The sequence below is a fragment of the Scardinius erythrophthalmus genome (genome assembly GCF_964197995.2).
Source record: "Scardinius erythrophthalmus genome assembly, chromosome: 12".
In the NCBI taxonomy this organism is placed as follows: domain Eukaryota; kingdom Metazoa; phylum Chordata; class Actinopteri; order Cypriniformes; family Leuciscidae; genus Scardinius; species Scardinius erythrophthalmus.
This window is the reverse complement of record NC_138232.1, coordinates 26,240,719-26,261,748: the sequence shown is the minus strand read 5'-3', so window position 1 is coordinate 26,261,748 and position 21,030 is coordinate 26,240,719. Positions and strand designations below refer to the sequence as shown.

The following is a 21,030-nucleotide window of genomic DNA, read 5'->3' as shown; positions in this document are numbered from 1 at the left end:
GTAAAAATATAGTAGCAACATTTTAGGTTTGACAGATTTAACTTAAATTTACAGTAAAAAACAAAACAAAACGGATTTCATTAACTGATATAATATACTGTTTTGTAACTTTGTAATAGATTAACAACCACCAAAAATAGGTTGTGATTAGTCACATGATGAATCAAAGCTTATCATAAGCAGCTTTTCAACAAACTGAGAAGGTAAATACTAATATATAAAAGGTTCACAGTTAAAGGCACAATATGTAACTTTTTTGCTTTAAAAATAGCAAAAATCACTATATCTATGTTATATTTTTTTAGTTGTGTACTTACATTATCCCGACTGTTTCCAACAACTTTCAAACCAGGAGAAATTTGTAATTTAATTCAAAGACACGTCACGTTTCTTTATTTACGTTTTGTCACCGTCAATGGCGTCATATCCGCGTTGTCCCTGGTTTCCGCTCGTACTGCCATAGCAACCAGAGCCCTCTGATAGTAACCAAGGCGACAGACGTGGACAACTGTGTAGTTTGCAATGTCTATTTGCATGCTGTTGTTGTTTCGTTCAAACTTTATGGACCATGGCAAGCAGACTTTGGATAAAAAAGGAGTACTAAAACGAGAATCAATATCAGCGCTGCGTTTTCGAGATGCCTAGAGCTCCCATAGACAGTATATAAACGAGAGCTCCACGTCCGAGACTTCGACCGCTCCTACATGTACTTTATTAAACAGGTGAGCACATTTACATAAAACTAATCAATGTTATATTGTTCAACAATGATAAAATGTAAGAATATGATCTGTATGCTATTCTAATGTTGATCTAGCTTACTGCTAGTCTCATACAGACAATCTAACACATACATTTCAACACATTCAAATGCAGTTTAGTGTGATAGTGTAATGTTAGACCAAGTGAAACAGCGCTGCGTTACCTCACAAGTTTAATTTGTCTAATAAACTGACCTGTGATTAGTAATTCTGCACTTGCGTGTAGTTCGTTACAATGAAATGTCCATATTCCTTTATATCCGTGGGACACGCGACGTGTGGAGCTGATAGCTGTCTTTTAGCAATCCCGAGCTGCTTCATATCACAATCATGATAAAAACATCTATGTATTCAGTCATCCATAAACATTATTAGATCGGTCGGCTTGACGTTGACGACAAGATCCATAATTCTTAGCAAATGTTGTGTCATCAAACTACGCCTTTGTTATTGTAAGAGGTTAGCGACCCCTAGCAGCGGAAAATTTACAAACTGTACGTTTAACAGGTTTTTACCGTAGCATTTTTACCTTTAAAATCATGATAATTTTTTTTTTACAGTGATTCTTTTCACTGGCTGTAGCAGATTCTTTTAACTGTAGATTTTAAAGTAGATTGATTTGTAAGGGTTGATGAATTTCAATCTGTTTTAATCGATATGTTTACATTTTATATTATAAGTATTTCTCAGATGTTTTTAGATCTTTGCTGACACATTCTGATTTATTAATGTTCTTTCTGGTTGTCATTGTCATCTAACATCCTCTCTCTTCCAGGCCCGCTATAAGCAGAGTTTGGACCCTACAGTTGATGAGGTGAAGAAGTTGTGCACTTCACTACGGAGAAATGCCAAAGAGGAACGTGTTCTCTTTCATTATAATGGCCATGGGGTGCCTCGACCCACCGTCAATGGAGAGATCTGGGTCTTCAATAAGGTAAGGCAAAAAGTATCAGGACAAATGGGCAAATAAAAAAAAACTGGTAACACTTTATAAATTATTAACAAACATTACATAATGCTTAACAGATCATTAGTTAATATATATTCACACAGCTAAAAAATTAGATGATGTGCTTGTTAATGTGTACTAATGAACTTAATTAGAATGATTAGCAGATCATTATTTAACAAATTAAAATTCGTACAAATGTCATTTAACTTTCAATTTATATGATCATGCACTTTAAAAATCTATAAATGATTTTGACAGATGGTTTGCAATGATTAAAAACTTCCTTAATAAATCATTAAGAAACATGACATAAATCGTATTAGTTATTATATATTCAAATAGCTATGAGATAATATGCTTTGTTTAAATTATCTGCTAATCATTATGTAATGTAAATAAAATGCTAACAAATTACATCAAACTTCAATTCAGTCAGTCATGTACTAATGTTGTGAAACAATGAGTTTAATTCGTATTTTGAATCTATGTTAACACTATTCGTAGGAAGATAGAAAGGAAGATATTTTGAAGAATGTCAGTAACCAGACAGTTGATGGACCCCATTGACTTCCATAGTAGGAAAATAATCGTAGTCAATAGGGTACATCAACTGTTTGGTTACCGACATTCTTCAAAATATAATTTTGTGTTCAGCAGAAGAAATTAATTCACACAGGTTTGAAACAACTTGAGGGTGAGTAAATGATGACTGAATTTTAGTTTTTAAGTAAACTATTCCTTTAAACAGGATATTCCTTGAATTATGCATCAACAGGAGAAAACAATAACATTTTCAAGAAAATACTTGTTAAATCAATTAAAACAATGTAACATAAACAGTTTGAACCATGTACCCTTATACAATAATCAAATTGACCCCTGTACATTGTTGACCCCTTAATCAACACTAAAACCTACCCATTCCACCAAACCTGTCCCTAACTTATCACACCTCAATAGCAGCAAGTGTTTTGAAATATGAATGGAAAGTTTAATAACATTTGTAAGCATTTTATTTCACATTAAATAATGATCTGTTAATCATTACATAATGGTTAAGTTAATTAGTAACCATTAAGAAGCACATTATCTCATATTTCTAGCTATGGGAATATATATTAACTAATGATCCATTAAACGTACAGTATGGAATTTTTCGTCGCTAGGGGTCGCTAACCTCTTTACAATAACAGAGGCGTAGTTTGATGACGCAACATTTGCTAAGAATTATGTATCTTGTCGTCAACGTCAAGCCGACCGATCTAATAATGTTTATGGATGACTGAATACATCAGTGTTTTTATCATGACTGTGATATGAAGCAGTTCGGGATTGCTAAGAGACAGCTACCTCAACTTGTGAGGTAACGCAGCGCTGCTTCACTTGGTCTAACATTACACTATCACACTAAACTGCATTTGAATGTGTTGAAATTAATGTGTTAGTTTGTCTGTATGAGACTAGCAGTAAGCTATATTCTAACATTAGAATAACATACAGATCATATTCTAACATTTTATCATTGTTGAACTATATAACATTGATTAGTTTTATGTAAATGTCCTCACCTGTTTAATAAAGTAGGCTACATGTAGGAGCGGTCGAAGTCTCGGACGTGGAGCTCTCGGCATCTCGAAAACATCGCGCTGATATTGATTCTCGTTTTAGTTCTCCTTTTTTATCCAAAGTCTGCTTGCCATGGTCCATAATGTTTGAACGAAACAACAACAGCGTGCAGATAGACATTGCGAACTACACAGTGGTCCACGTCTGTCGCCTTGGTTACTATCAGAGGGCTCTGGTTCATAGCTCTGGTTGCTATGGCAGTACGAGCGGAAACCAGGGACAACGCGGATATGACGCCATTGACGGCGACAAAACGGAAATAAAGAAACGGGACGTGTCTTCGAATTAAATTACAAATTTCTCCTGGTTTGAAAGTTGTTGGAAACAGTCGGGATAATGTAAGTACACAACTAAAAAAAAATATATAACATAGATATAGTGATTTTTGCTATTTTTAAAGCAAAAAAGTTACATATTGTGCCTTTAAACATTAACGTTTGTTAATGATTTATTAATGAAAGTAATTATAAAGTGTTACCTAAAAATCGTATTTCAGTGTCTCCCCACAGCAGTCATTAGCAGTAGTTTGTTTATCTTGCACTTATTGAAGTTAATTTGTTTTGGACTTGAGTTGTCAAAAATAATCTCTCTCTCTCTCTCTCTCTCTCTCTCTCTCTCTCTCTCTCTCTCTCTCTCTCTCTCTCTCTCTCTCTCTCTCTCTCTCTCTCTCTCTCTCTCTCTCTCTCTCTCTCTCTCTCTCTCTCTCTCTCTCTCTCTCTCTCTCTCTCTCTCTCTCTCAGAACTACACCCAGTACATCCCTCTGTCCATCTATGACCTACAGACATGGATGGGAAGTCCCTCCATCTTTGTGTATGACTGCTCTAACGCTGGGATCATTGTCAAGTCATTCAAACAGTTTGCATTGCAGAGGGAGCAGGAGCTGGAGGTGTGTGATTTTATATACACACACACACACACACATGCACGCACACACACGCACACACACACTCTCTGATGTGCACACACCATTATGGTCAAATGTCAATTCAATGTGTTATTTACATCAGACTGAATTTTTTTTATCATGCATAACGTATAGTGGTCATACAATTTTTGTAATGTAGTTCTAACGCAGGGTGAAAAAAAATAAAATAAAAAATACCAAGGGAGAGATTGATCTATGCAGTGAGTTTTATTACCAGAATAACATACTTATAACTTCAACCTGAAGACCGGAGAACTATGGAACAGAATAACCACACCAAATCATACACTGTAAAAAATTATTGTTATTTTAACAGTCAAAGATTGGTTAATTGGTTAACAGAAAGTTTCCTTACTATATACTGTAAACAACTGTGATAGATCTAATGGTACATTTAATGTAATTTTACTGTAAAGTACTGTTAAATTTAAAGTTTTTGAAAGTGAAAAAGAACAACAATTTACAGTGAAAAAACGTAAATTGACACTCCCACAATTCCCTGCGTGACACTTCACATTTGATGTATTTTTGTTGAAATAACTATGTTTGTTCATAGTTTTCTTAGTTTTTTCTAATCAGTTATCAATCAATTACTCTAAATTTAAGTAAAATCTGTAAAATCTAAAATGTTGCTACCATACTTTTTACGGTAAATTTCTGGCAACCACAGCTGCCAGTTTTTTACCGTAAATCTAACTGAATTTTTTTTAAACACAGGAAACACTAGGGATATTTATACACAAGATAACAAGGGCTAACCACTAATCTGTATAATATCTGGATAGCTCATTGCGTTCTAAACTGCCATCAGGCGCTGAAGCAACCGGAAGTGTTTGAGCAGCCATCTTACTATTCCCCACAGAGGGCGTTATAGGCCTATGTCACGAAAAAATTGAAGACCGGAAGTACGTCTTTTAGTAGGGATACGGCTCTTCCGGTTAGCTTTTTACAAAGGCGGAGTCCAAAAGATACCTCTGGACCAAATCTCTCCGCAACCTGACTGAAGTCACATATGACGATGTGGTTCGGATGGTAAATGAAAACTCTCAAGTGCAGAGCAACCCGGTACACTACAACAACAGCTGCGGGTGTATATAGCTCTAGCCGTTCGCCAGTAAGGTAAACGTTTCTATGGTAACAGCGAGTTGGACCAATCAGCAGACGTTGCTGCTACGCTTAGGATTGTGGATAGTTTAGTTCTCTTACGAGAGGTCTCTCATACTGCGTAAGATATCTCACGCTAGGGGAAAATCCTTTTTCCGCGAGATATTGAAGCCAAAAATTATCCTTAATTTTTCAATAATGCAAAACGCGTTGCGGCAGCATACAGACATAGGCGAGGCAGCTCGCGCGCCTATTGGCTGCTCTGCGGCAACTGCAGCAAGCCTATCGAGCGAGGCCTGGCGTGACGTCAGACCCAATGAGGGCGCTTCGCGCCCGCTGCGTCACATCCCGCCGAAACGGGCGTGACCTAGGCCTATAAATACCGCTCGCAGGCAGCTATTATCTGATTTTTCATCCTTCAAGCGAAGCACATGCATCGCTGGATCCGGAGAGAAGCTGCACCGTCTGAAAAGGCACCTTCAGCGGGACGAGTCACTGAAGTCGCTGGCCGCGCCGCCTTCCTTGCCTTCCTGCTGCGCTATCCGGCGCTCATATCTCAAGTTCAGAGCGAAGGAGGGCTATACAGCAGATACTTCCTGGTACCGAAAAAAGACGGGGGTCTCAGAACCATACTAGATCTAAGGCAACTGAACAGAGTGCTTGTGAAGCGACAGTTCAGGATGCTCACGACCAGAAAAATCCTCGCGCAGATTCACCGAGGAGATTGGTTTGTGTCAATAGATCTGAAAGACGCGTATTTTCAAATACAGATAGCGTCACGTCACAGGCGATTTTTGAGATTCCAGGCCAGGCATATCAGTACACAGTCCTGCCGTTCGGTTTATCCCTAGCACCCCGTACATTTACGATGTGCATGAATGCAGCGCTCGCACCCCTCAGAATGCGGGGCATGCGAGTACTAAACTAATTGGACGATTGGCTGATTCTAGCTCAATCTCGCTCAGAGCTCACAGAGCACACGACCATTTTACTCGATCACCTCGAGAATTTGGGTCTCAGAGTCAATTGGGCGAAGAGCTCTCTGTCCCCCAGTCAGACGATATCTTTCCTGGGCACAGAGCTGGACTCGCTGTCCATGATAGCACGACTATCACCACAGCGCGCGGTAGACATTCAGCGTGCAGCGAACTCTTTCCGCTGCGGCGCATCTGTCCCGCTCAAGAAATTTCAGAAGATGCTAGGTCTCATGGCCTCAGCATCATCAGTACTCCAGCTGGGCCTGCTCCGCATGCGCCCACTGCAGTTCTGGCTGAAAGCGCGAGTCCCACGCCGAGCGTGGACATCCGGTCTGCTTCGTCTCAAGGTCAATCAGAAGTGCATCGCAGCTCTAAGACCTTGGAAAGCGAACGACTGGTACCAATCAGGTGTAAGCCTGGGGACTTCCTCAAGGGTGAGGGTGGTGTCTACGGACGCATCCACCTCGGGATGGGGAGCGCTGCTCGAGGGCAGACCGTTCTTCGGCCAGTGGTCAGAACGGGAGAAGCTTCTGCACATAAACTGCCTCGAAATGCTGGCAGTAGACAACGCGCTGACGCGTTTTTGTCCCCAAATAAAAGGACGCCACGTCCTGGTACGCTCGGACAACATGTCTGTGGTGTCCTACATAAATCGCCAGGCTGATGGCATCAATCCTGATGCTATCAGCTCAGAATGCTGCGTCTACTGAGCACAGCTCAATGATCGACAGTGTAAAACAACAGCACAAAGATGTGTTTTTGGGCAAACTGTATAAGACCCACATTTCCCCATCAGTTCAGGCCGTGCCCCGCCCTGTCTGTATGATGTAATTCGTGTCTAAGCGACGCTGATATACGAGGAAGAGTGCGGCTTCGCCCCTCCCTCTTCCCGGACTCCCTGTGAGTTCCCTGGGTGATTGTGCACTATATGAACCCCGGGCTTTCGCCTTTGGGTCTTTGGTGTCAGATCCCAGCACGCACGGCGTCTTGCATTGGGTCCCCTAGCATAAGATATCTTACACAGTACGAGAGACCTCTCGTAAGAGAACGTACTCGGTTACTAACGTAACCTCGGTTCTCTCTAGAAGAGGGAACGAGTACTGCGTATCTTGCCGTGCATGCACAGGCTCTGGTTGCTTCGATGATGAAAAACCAGGTAATAGCTGCCTGCGAGCGGTATTTATAGGCCTAGGCCACGCCCGTTTCGGCGGGATGTGACGCAGCGGGCGCGAAGCGCCCTCATTGGGTCTGACGTCACGCCAGGCCTCGCTCGATAGGCTTGCTGCAGTTGCCGCAGAGCAGCCAATAGGCGTGCGAGCTGCCTCGCCTATGTCTGTATGCTGCCGCAACGCGTTTTACATTATTGAAAAATTAAGGATAATTTTTGGCTTCAATATCTCGCGGAAAAAGGATTTTCTCCTAGCGTAAGATATCTAACGCAGTACTCGTTCCCTCTACTAGAGATAACTGAGGTTACGTTAGTAACCGAGTACGTTTTTTTTCATAAGATCACGGATAAAACATGTTTTTCTTAAAACAAGGTTGATTTCATACGAAACTTATAGCTTCTACAGGAGCAAAAACCTTCGTTTCACAACCTCATAGCTCGTGGTCAGTCTACCTCGGATGGTTTAGACATTATGGCTGATAATCTAAATCCTTATCGAGAAATACTGTTGACCGGAAGTTCTGAATCCCTACTCCGCGTTCCGGAAGCAGGAAGTGTGACATAGGCCTATTGACTAACAAAACATTGACCTAAAATCCGATTTGCAGCATCTCAGTCTCACAGGATTAGTTTTACTATATATATATATATATATATATATACATACATACATACAGTATATATATATATATATATATATATATATATATATATGTGTGTGTTACTTCAGATAATAATGATATAGTCTTTTCGAAGAGAATAAGTCATATATTGAAATCGTTAATGTGATGTCTACTGCTTCTGGCATAGGTAACTGACGTTATTTTTTATTTAGCAGAAATGCTTTTGAAATTACGATTGGAATTATACAGATGTAAATTCAGTCTGTTGGATAATATTTGTTCCTTAGTGTAAAATGGAAATGCATGGCAATTTTATTTAATAAATATACGAAAAAAAACAGAACCATCTCTGCATTAATAATAATAAAAAATTAAAGCTGCAAGCAGCATTTATCGGGGTTCAAGCAGTTAAGGCCTTTAAGCACAAAAGCATAAAAGTTATTAAGTTTTATTTAGCAATCATGTAACCACTGACATAATAGATGGAAAAGACCATTACAGCCAATACAGGCAATGTACCATAGGGAATATATGGTTTTAAAGATTTTTAGGACGGAATAATAATAATAATAATAATTAAAGCTGCAAGCAGCATTTATCGGGGTTCAAGCAGTTAAGGCCTTTAATGCATTTAAGCACAAAAGCATCAAAAGTTATTAAGATTTATTTAGCAAGCTTGTAACCACTGACATAATAGATGGAAAAGACCATTTACAGCCAATACAGGCAATTTACCATGGGATATATATGGTTTTAAAGCTTTTTAACAGTTATAGCACCAGCTATGGTCCGATCTCCATAAAATTGTTTACTGTGACCTCAAATTGAACCCATACACATGTGTACTGAGTTTGGTGAAGATATCTCATTTACTTCTTGAGTTATAGCCATTTTAGTAAAATAGGCTCCTCCCACAACAATTTAGCACATTCTAGTATTATTTACTATGATTCTAGCATGATTTGCCATATTCTAGCATAATTTACCATGATATACTACATTCTAGTATGATTTACCATTGTTTACTGTGATTCTAGCATGGATTACCATAGTTTATCATGATTTATCATAGTTTACAATGATTTATCATAGTTTACCATGATTTACCCTGTTCTAGCATAGTTTACCATGATTTACCATGTTCTAGCATGATTTACCATGATATACCACATTCTAACATGATTTACCATAGTTTATTATGATTTATCATGGCTTACCATGATTTACCCTGTTCTAGCATAGTTTACCATGATTTACCATGTTCTAGCATGATGTACCATGATATACCATGTTCTAGAATGATGTACCAGGATTGTAGTATGATTTACTTTGATACACCACATTCTAGTATTATTTATTATGATTTCCATGTTTTTAGTGTGATTTAACCATGATTTACCACATTGCTAGCAATTATGTGAAGTATCAGTAAAAATTAAGTGATAAACTCTGACAAAATATGATTGTGCTACAATAGTAATTGTTATATAAGTGATTTTTTAGTGTTTTATTGTTATATAAGTGATTTTTAGTGTCTAATGAATGCAAAAGCATATGTGAGTAGACTTCATTAATAAGTAGAATGGCCAGCAGAGGGCAGTAGAAGACCACATATTGGCTCACTTTCACTTTAAACTTCTTGATTTTCACCATTTTTCTGTACTAAAGCAAACCAGTTTATCCATTTTAACTCCATAATGCATGTTTACACACACACACACACACACACACACACACACACACACACACACACAAAGACAAGTGTTGTTGTTTTTTCAATGCTATTGGGATATGTCATTATGAAAATGTATTTGAATGGTCTATAAACATTTCACAAAGTCTTTGTAAGCTATTAATCAGATGATTCAGAATTTATTCAGAAACCTAAGACTACACACACACATTATGTTGTAGATACAGACATTTGAAATATATGATGTGATCAAACTGTCAATACTAATACTTTAACAGATGGATTTTGACTAAATGTAATTGTAAATGTTAAAATAGTGATTTTATAAAGTCTAAATATAAATTATAGAACAATATGACAAAATTACTATTTTGAAAAGCAGGGGGCAGTAAAATACCACTTATTGATTGGCTTAACATGCCATTATATTCATATCATTTTCACCTTTTTAACTGTTATAGAGGCAAATTTTGTCCGATCTGTCTGAAAATTTTCATGCATGTTCAGAGTGATATTTCACATGTTCTGACTTGTTTTTAAGAAGGTCTGAGCATTGATTAAAGAGATATAGGCTTTTGGGGATACTTGCTAAACTATTATAACTATCCAAATGAAGTAGTTCAACTTTTTCTGACAATTATTGACCTAGAGAGTCCAGAGAATTGTATTGCACTAGTTTTGAACATTATGATATGAAAATTATATGATCAGAGATGGAAAAGACCATTTACAGCCAATACAGGCAGTTTACCATAGGAAATATATGGTTTTAAAGCCTTTTAACAGTTATAGCGCCACCTTTGGTCCGATCTCCATAAAATTTTGCATGCTTGTTAATGATGTTATGTCACATATGCTCACCAATTTCTGTGAAGTTCTGAGTTTTCATTTAGGATTTATAGGGTTTTTAGTGTATTTTGCCACGCCCATTTTATAAATGACCCTATTACAGCCATACAAATGCAAAAGTTCAACTTTTTTTCGATAATTATTGATCCAGAGAGTCCAGAGAATTGCCCTAGACTGGTCTGGTTCCGATTGGGCGAAAAACCTAGGACTAGTTCGCAAAAGTAGGTTTTTAACATATTCGCAAATAATTAATGAACGGTTTAATTGACAGCAATGGTTCTAGAGGCAAAGTTGTTCAGCATGAGCAGATCTATCAAATGATATGCATATTGTGTGGATGAGTGTAACACCACGTGATTACAGAGCCATTAAACTCGTTAGCGCCAACTAGTGGCCGATTTCTTTCAAAATTCTTACAGACCTCTAGGGCCATGAGTCGAACATGCCCATCGAGTTTCGTTCCGATCGGCCTCTGTTAACCTTGTCTAATAGGTGCTCAAATTCATTGGCCAATGGCGGCCATGTTTTTTGAGATACGCCAATGTCCTCATAGACATACATGGCACCTTGGACCAAGACACTGCATACCAATTTTCAAGTCAATTGGACTAACGGTCAGGTGGTTTTAGCCCTTTTCATGTTTTTTTCATGTTATAGCGCCACCTTGTGTTCAATCGTCGCGATTTTTTTACTGTGACCCCAGATTGAACCCCTACACATGTGTACCGATTTTGGTTAAGCTATCTTATTTACTTTTTAAGTTATAGCCATTTTAGTAAAATAGGCTCCGCCCACAACGTTTATTTTGCGTCCCCTAGCGACCATGAATCGAAATTTCAACTTTTTTTCGATAATTATTGATCTTCAGACTCCAGAGAACATTTCTGCACTGGTTTGGTTCCGATCGGGCAAAAAACCAGGGACTAGTTCGCAAAAGTAGATTTTCGCCAAAATTCAAAATGGCGGAAAATCTATCATGACGGAAATGAAATCGGAGATATACGTTTTGTTCGTCAGGCGTCCAGCTTTCCAATGATATAAGACACTTGAGTCTACGACATACGGTCTAGGAGTTATGAGCAGTTTTGCGCTTTTGGTTGCTATAGCGTCACCTATGGGCCAATCGGGGTCATAATCTCTGAACCTCTCCTCGATTTTTGTACTACCATCTGGCAAAGTTTCAATGCTCTAGCCTTTACGGTTTGGGCTGCACGATGCGTTTTACGGCAGAATAATAATAATAATTAAAGCTGCAAGCAGCATTTATCGGGGTTCAAGCAGTTAAGGCCTTTAAGGCATTTAAGCACAAAAGCATCAAAAGTTATTAAGATTTATTTAGCAAGCATGTAACCACTGACATAATAGATGGAAAAGACCATTTACAGCCAATACAGGCAATTTGCCATGGGATATATATGGTTTTAAAGCTTTTTAACAGTTATAGCGCCACCTATGCTCCGATCTCCATAGAATTGTTTACTGTGACCTCAAATTGAACCCATACACATGTGTACTGAGTTTGGTGAAGATATCTCATTTACTTCTTGAGTTATAGCCATTTGAGTAAAATAGGCTCCTCCCACAACGATTTGCCACATTCTAGAATTATTTAATATGATTCTAGCATGATTTACTATCATATACCATGTTCCAGAATGATTTATTAGGATTCTAGCATGATTTACCTTGATACACCTCATTTCAGTATTATTTACTATGATTTACAATGTTTCTAGCATGATTAACCACATTACTAGCAAATATGTGAAGTGTCAGTGCAAATGAGGTGATGAACACTGACAAAATATTATTGTGTTATAATAGTTAGTTATATACGTGATTTTTAGTGTGTGTCCAAGTATGAATGCAAAAGCACATGTAAAATATTTCATTATTAAGTAGAATGGCCAGCAGAGGGCAGTAGAAGACCACTTATTGGCTCACTTTCACTTTAAACCAGTTTTCTGCACTAAAGCAAACCAGTTTTTCCATGTTAACTCAATGCATGCTTACACACACACACACACACACACACACACACACACACACACACACACACACACACACACACACAAACACACACACACACACACACACACACACACACACACACACACACACACACATACACACACACACACACACACATACACACACAGCATAGTTAACCATGATTTACCATGATATACCACGTTCTAGTATTATTTACCAGGAGATAAACGACAATCTAGTATTATTTACTTTGATTTACCATGTTTCTAGCCTGATTTATCACATTACTAGCAATTATTTGAAGTGTCAGTGCAAATAAAGTGATTAACACTGACAAAATATGATTGTGTTATAATAGTTATTGCTATATAAGTGATTTTTTTTGTGTGTATTCAAGTATGAATGCAAGCACATGTTGAAATATTTCATTAATAGTAGAATGGCCAGCAGAGGGCAGTAGAAGACCACTTATTGGCTCACTTTCACTTTAAACCAGTTTTCTGCACTAAAGCAAACCAGTTTATCCATGTTAACTCAATGCATGCTTACACACACACACACACACACACACACACACACACACACACAGAGCATAGTTAACCATGATTTACCATGATTTACCACATTACTAGCAATTATTTGAAGTGTCAGTGCAAATAAAGTGATTAACACTGACAAAATATGATTGTGTTATAATAGTTATTGCTATATAAGTGATTTTTAGTGTGTATTCAAGTATAAATGCAAGCACATGTGGAAAAAATTAATTAATAAGTAGAATGGCCAGCAGAGGGCAGTAGAAGACCACTTATTGGCTCACTTTCACTTTAAACCTCATGATTTTGACCAGTTTTCTGCACTAAAGCAAACCAGTGTTTCCATGTTAACTCAATAATGCATAATTGCTACATATGCTACACACAATAATGCTACACACACACACACACACACACACACACACACACACACACACACACACACACACACACACACACACACACACACACACACACACACACACACACACAAATGTTTCAGTGATATTGGTGTCACATTCACCTTCATCACATTCACCTTCTGTCTTCATCACATTCACCATCTGTCGTCATCACCTGCACCTGCTCCTCATCACCCTCCTCATCATCACCTGCTCCTCATCATCATAACCGTCACCTGTTGTCCTTGTCTTGATCTGTGTATTTAAGTTCCCCTCTCATCCATTATCATTGTCGGTTATTGTTTGTGCACTAGCACTCTGTTATGTTTGTTTTCATGTTGGAAAATAAAACCTTTGTTATATTTGTACCACACACACACACACACACACACACACACACACACACACACACACACACACACACACACACACACACACACACACACACACACACACCATCATTTATCATGATTTACCATGGCTGATACCAATACCAATATGAGAAAATGACTATTTTAAACAGCAGGGGGCAGTAAAATACCACTTATTGGCTTAACATGCCATTAAATCATATCATTTTCACCTTTTTAACTGTTATAGAGGCAAATTTTGTCCGATCTGTCTGAAAATTTTCATGCTTGTTCAGGGTGATATTTCACACGTTCTGACTTGTTTTTAAGAAGGTCTGAGCATTGATTAAAGAGATATAGGCTTTCGGGGACACTTGGTAAAGGCCAGATTTTGAAGTGAACCTATTATAGCTATCCAAATGAAGTAGTTCAACTTTTTCTGACAATTATTGATCTAGTGAGTCCAGAGAATTGTATTGCACTAGTTTTGAACATTATGATATGAAAATTATATGATCAGACATGGAAAAGACCATTTACAGCCAATACAGGCAGTTTACCATAGGAAATATATGGTTTTAAAGCTTTTTAACAGTTATAGCGCCAACTATTGTCCAATCTCCATAAAATTTTGCAAGCTTGTTTGTGATGTTATGACACATATGCTCACCAATTTTTGTGAAGTTCTGAGTTTTCATTTAGGATTTATAGGCTTTTGAGTGTATTTTGCCACACCCATTTTATAAATGACCCTATTACAGCCATACAAATACAAAAGTTCAACTTTTTTTTGATAATTATTGATCTAGAGAGTCCATAGAATTGTCCTAGACTGGTCTGGTTCCGATCGGGCAAAAAACCAGGGACTAGTTCGCAAAAGTAGGTTTTTAACATATTCATGAATATTTAATGAACGGTTTGATTGACAGCAATGGTTCTAGAGGCAAAGTTGTTCAGCATGAGCAGATCTATCAAATGATATGCATTTTGTGACAATATATCTAACACCACGTGATTACAGAGCCATAAAACTCGTTAGCGCCAACTAGTGGCCGATTTCTTTCAAAATTCTTACAGACCTCTAGGGCCATGAGTCGAACATGCCCACCGAGTTTCGTTCCGATCGGCCTCCGTTAACCTTGTCTAATAGGTGCTCAACTTCATTGGCCAATGGCGGCCATGTTTTTTGAGATACACCAATGTCCTCATAGACATACATGGCACCTTGGACCAAGACACTGCATACCAATTTTCAAGTCAATCGGACTAACGGTCAGGTGGTTATAGCCTGTTTTATGTTTTTTTCATGTTATAGCGCCACCATGTGGCCAATCGCCGCGATTTTTTTACCGTGTCCTCAGATTGACCTCTTACATATGTGTACCAAGTTTGTTGAAAATACCTCATTTACTTCTGGAATTATAGCCATTTGAGTAAAATAGGCTCCGCCAACAACGTTAATTTTGCGCCCCCTAGCGACCCTGAATCGAAATTTCAACTTTTTTTCGATAATTATTGATCTTCAGTCTCCAGAGAACAATTCTGCACTGGTTTGGTTCCGATCGAGCAAAAAACCAGGGACTAGTTCGCAAAAGTAGGTTTTCGACAAAATTCAAAATGGCGGAAAATCTATCATGACGGAAATGAAATCGGAGATATAAGTTTTGTTCGTCAGACGACCAGCTTTCCAATGATATAAGACACTTGTGTCTACGACATACGGTCCAGGAGTTATGACCACTTTCGCGCTTTTGGTTGTTATAGCGCCACCTATGGGCCAATCGAGGTCATAATTTGATAACCTCTCCTCGATTTTTGTACTACCATCTGGCAAAGTTTCAAAGCTCTAGCCCTTACGGTTTGGGCTGCACGATGCGTTTTACGGCAGAATAATAATAATAATAATAATAATAAAAATCAGTACAATTACAATAGGGTTTCAGCACTTCGTGCTTGAACCCCTAATTAAAGCTGCAAGCAGCATTTATCGGGGTTCAAGCAGTTAAGGCCTTTAAGCACACAAGCATCAAAAGACATTACGTTTTATTTAGCAAGCATTTAACAACTGCCATCATAGATGAAAAAGTCAATTTACAGCCAATACAGGCAGTTTACCATAGGAAATATATGGTTTTAAAGCGTTTTTACAGTTATAGCACCTTCTTGCCTGAGTCTTCTTACAGTCTTGCCTGATCTCCACCACTTTTATTAGTAGTACTCAAAGTGTGCCCATATATATGTGTCAAATTTGTTGTAAATATGTAATTTTGATAAGGAGTTTAGACAATTATATTCAGTGGTGTAACGAGCCAACACCGGGCCCTTAAGTAGGATTATCAAGGCGGGCCCCTTGATGACGCAATTGATGACATTGATGACGCAATGTCCGCGAGTAGGCTACCATGAATAGGGCAGGATATGATCATACACAGCATATAAGAGATGAGATGACTAACAAAATCAGGAGGAGCCTACGCTCACCAAAAAAACACACAAAAAAAAAACACTGGTGACAGCGCACCATAACACATTGTTAGGCCTAGGTCCAAATACATAAAAAAGATGCTCTCTTACATTATAGCGGGATTTTCCGGGCTTTCCTATGTGCAACTGCAAAGTTGTCGATTAGATCAGGATTGTGCGCACGAGCATTCTCAATTGACCCTTCGCAGGGAGTTTGATTTACAGGTGATCTGACTAATCATAATCCGCCATTTTGTCCCACATAGCAGTCAGGAGAGTTAGTAGATTAACTTTGGAGGATTTAAATTTGAAAAACAAAGTGTACTGACGTCTTAGCACTTTAAAACAACATTCCTTTTATGTTCATTCATGTTTATTTTAATGCTATAAATGAACTAGACAGGGTTCCCGCGGGGTCTTAAAAAGCCTTAAAAGCATTGAATTTATTAATTTGGAAATAATACCTTAAAAAGTCTTTAAAAAGTCTTGAATTTTGATGTCTGGGTCTTAAAAATTGTGCTGTATGTAACTTCTCCGTATTGTATTTTTCCTCAAAAGTTTCATTTGTCAACCACGATTATTTTTATTAAATAACGTAGTATATATAAAGAGTGGCGGAACCAATAATTGAGAATGCAACGCAGCCCCGGGTCACAGTGCACAGTACTGTGAACACGTGATGCCTTCAACACAGCACACAAAGCGGAGCTCGCTCGCGTGCTACCAGTAGCCCGGGGCTTGATATGAGGTCGCTCGCCAACAGGCAGTTCACATACCGCGTCTTTTTGCGTGCTCAAGTTTATTAAAATGTGGGCATGCGGCAAGCGCTATTGAAACAACGCGCAATTTTTTTCCACCCGCTTGTTGCTGTGGAGAGTGCGTTGTATGGTTGCTTAGCAACGACGCCACAGGAAAATCAGACCAGATGTTATTAATAATATTAGATAAGCGGATGTGCATTGTAAATGTCAGTAATTAATCTTTTTTGACTCATTCTTTTTATAAAAAAAATATTTAAAGGCTGAAATATGTGAGGTTTATCTTTTTATAAAACCATTTTTGTAAAAACTTTATTTGAACTTGTACATATTAGTAGATAACATGTTGCAAGACACTCCTTTAAAATCTGGCCATCATTTTTAATAGTATTTTGATGTTTATGTAAACAAAACTTGCATATTGATAATTTTATGTTATTTGCGGGGTTTCGACAAACTCAGTAAATTGATTTCATAATAATCGTGAAAATAAATGTTCATGCCATTTCATCTCTAGTTATGATCAACTAAAATCAGCTATAATTATGTGTTTTTAGAGTATAATATGCAAACTACAATTTTCTAAAATAATCTCTGAGCCTGTTCAATCTCTATTAGGCTATTAATATGCTGCTTCGTAATGTAAATAGATATGAGATGAAATATATTATTAGAGGGCAAGTTTGTTTTAGCTTATTTTCATTTTAGGCCTAAGGTTTTGGGCATTTGGCATGTTGTTGTGTGTGGAAGGTTACTAATGTGATTGCTTTGTCTGTAAATTAAATTAATGCTTTTTCAATTACTGAATTCATTGAAATAAAAATATTTTTTTCAGAATTCTTTTAATTATAATTTTTTTTTGGTTATGCGCCGTGTAGGTCTTAAATTTCAATCTATTTGGTCTTAAAATGTCTTAAAAAGGTCTTAAATTTGACTTACTGAAACCTGTAGGAACCCTGCTAGAAGGAAGAGATGATCGGTTCACGAGCAGCTTTAACTGAGCCTTGAGTCTACAGCGATCTGTCAGACACATTAAAGAGTCACAAAACGGTATTTATTGTTTAAATGTCTCTAAAAATGACTACATTTGAAAGGTGAGACTTTTGCCGCTTTTCCATTACCAGTACCAGCTCAACTCAACTCGACTCGACTCGACTCGGCTCGCTTTTCGCTCCGTTTTCCATTGCAGATAGTACCTCCACAATAGTACCTGGTCGTCATAGCGACGCCGCAGGAAACTGCCGTGACTTAATCTTCTACGCGAGATACATCCGCTGCCACACACAATGGACAATGGAGGAAATCGAGTGTATGCTGTTTTTGGATGTTTTTGTTTTTGCTGTTTTTTATTCAGGATACTCCGTCTGGCGCGTGCAATGATGACGCAGTGAATAGTGACAATTCTCTCTGACCAATCAGCAGTCTGCCGTGTTTTCACGTCACATTTTAGTATCGCCTCAGCTTGCCCCAGCTCACTTAGAACCTCGCCGGAGGTGGTACGAAAAAAAGTACCTGGAAGCAGGTACAGGTACAACTTTTACACAGTGGAAAACCAAACAAAGCCGAGTCAAGTCGAGCCGAGCCGAGCCGAGCCGAGCTGGCTGTAGTGGAAAAGCGTCATTTGTTTCATATCAAAAGTACTTGTCTGTCAGCGCGCAGTCTCCTCTCTGATCCGCAATGTATTTTTCACTGCGTGAGAACTTGGTGTGGTGTGAGAGTGGCGTCGCTTGACAGACATAGCAACAGTAACTAAAGTGGGCGGGTCTTTGCGAATGGTCATTGACAGTATGGACGGGGATTCGCCAGTCCCAATTCAAAACAAATTTCATGACAATCCATCATTGTTTGTTTCAAACATGTGAGAGCATCAAAATGATCCATGGGTGAAATTGATTGGATTTAATTCATTTTTTTGTCAGTTCCTATCATAATTTTAACATTTTGGCGTTATTGTTTAGCTATTTACCTATGTTTTCAAATTTCCTGTGTTTTTTTGTTGTTGTCTCGATCGGACTAACGGCTTTGAAGATAAACACAATTTTGTAAAGCTCTAAATGACACTTGCAAAAACCATAAGGCGAAACCTGGCATGTTTGGTATTGTTGGACTCTGCAAGGATTCAGGAGTCTTAGGAGGTCACTCCTGTGAAAAAACACTGGCTTGAAACTTCTAAGGCTCCTTCAAGGCATTGTGCCAATGACGTATACTGAGTTTTTTGAGATACACCAATGTTCTCATAGACTATCATGGCACCCTGGACAAAGACACTGCGTGCCAATTTTCAGTAGACTAACAGTTGGGTGCGCTTATAGCTATTTTCATGATTTTTTTCACTGTTATAGCGCCACCAAGTGGCCAATTGTCACGATTATTTTCATGTCAACTCAGATTGAGCTTATGAACATGTGTCCCAAGTTTAGCGAAAATATCTCTTTCCGCTCACAAGTTATAACCATTTTATAGTGCCACCAAGTGGCCAATTGTCATGTCTTTTTTTCACGTGACCTCAGAATGAGCTCATGAACATGTGTCCCAAGTTTTGCGAAAATATCTCATTCCGTTCACAAGTTATAACCATTTTATAGTGCCACCAAGTGGCCAATTGTTGCGATTTCTCTCAAGTGATCTCAGGTTGAGCTCTGGAAGATGTATCCCAAGTTTAGCAAAAAAATCTCTTTCTGTTCACAATTTATAACCGTTTTAGTAAAAGTGGCCATGGTGCCATCAAATATTTTGGTTCCCCTTATCGACCGTTAATTGAAATTTTGAATTTTTTGGATGATTATTGATTGACAGACTCCAGAGAATACTCAGGCAGTGGTTTGGTTCCGATCGGGCGAAAAACCTAGGAGAAGTTTGCAAAAATAGGTTTTTCAAAAAAATGCAATTTACTCGAAATTGGCGCCTGAAGGGCGAGCAAATCGGAGATAGTCATTTTGTCCGCCTCGAGCCAAGGATTCCAACGATATAAGACACTTGATCCTGGGACAAACGGTCTAAGAGTTATGAGCGATTTTGAACTTTTGGTTGCTGTAGCGCCACCTATGGGCCAATCGGGGTCATACTCTGATAGGTTGTCCCCACATTGAGGCCTACCATCTGGCCAGGTTTCAAGTCTCTAGGCCTTACTGTTTGTCCTGCACGATGCGTTTTACGAATCCTTACAATTACAATAGGGTTTCAGCATTTCATGCTTGAACCCCTAATAAGAATGAAGGCTTTTTGCCAGTTATAGCGCCACCTATGGTCCGATCTCCATGAAACTCTGCATGCTTCCTCACCGTGTTCTGACACATATGCTCATCAATTTTGGTGAAGTTCTGAGTTTTCATTTAGGATTTATAGGCTTTTAAATGCATTTTGCCACGCCCATTTTCATTATGACCCAATATACCCATGTGAAAAATGCTAAAGTTCAACTTTTTTTTTGATAATTATTGATCTAGAGAGTCCAGAGAATTACCCTACACTGGTCTTGTTCCGATCGGGCAAAAAACCTAGGACTAGTTCGCAAAAGTAGGTTTTTAACATAATTGCGAATATTTAATGAACGGTTTGATTGACAGCAATGGTTCTTGAGGCAAAGTTGTTCAGCATGAGCAGATCTATCAAATGATATGCATTTTGTGACAATAAGTGTAACACCACGTGATTACAGAGCCATAAAACTCGTTAGCGCCAACTAGTGGCCGATTTCTTTCAAAATTCTTACAGACCTCTAGGGCCACGAGTTGAACATGCCCATCGAGTTTCGTTCCGATCGGCCTCCGTTAACCTTGTCTAATAGATGCTCAAATTTCATTGGTCGATGGCGGCCATGTTTTTCGAGATACGCCAATGTCCTCATAGAC

At 38.4% G+C, this 21,030-nt stretch overlaps 1 protein-coding gene across 1 annotated transcript in view; it reads left to right on the top strand.

Annotated features, from left to right (window-relative positions):
* Nucleotides 1-21,030, top strand: part of rptor (regulatory associated protein of MTOR, complex 1) — a 425,184-nt gene that overhangs the window by 180,422 nt on the left and 223,732 nt on the right. The window contains exons 4-5 of the mRNA XM_081381619.1: nt 1,537-1,695; nt 4,080-4,226. Coding sequence (XP_081237745.1) covers nt 1,537-1,695; nt 4,080-4,226 — 306 coding nt within the window. The remainder of the gene's footprint in view (nt 1-1,536; nt 1,696-4,079; nt 4,227-21,030) is intronic.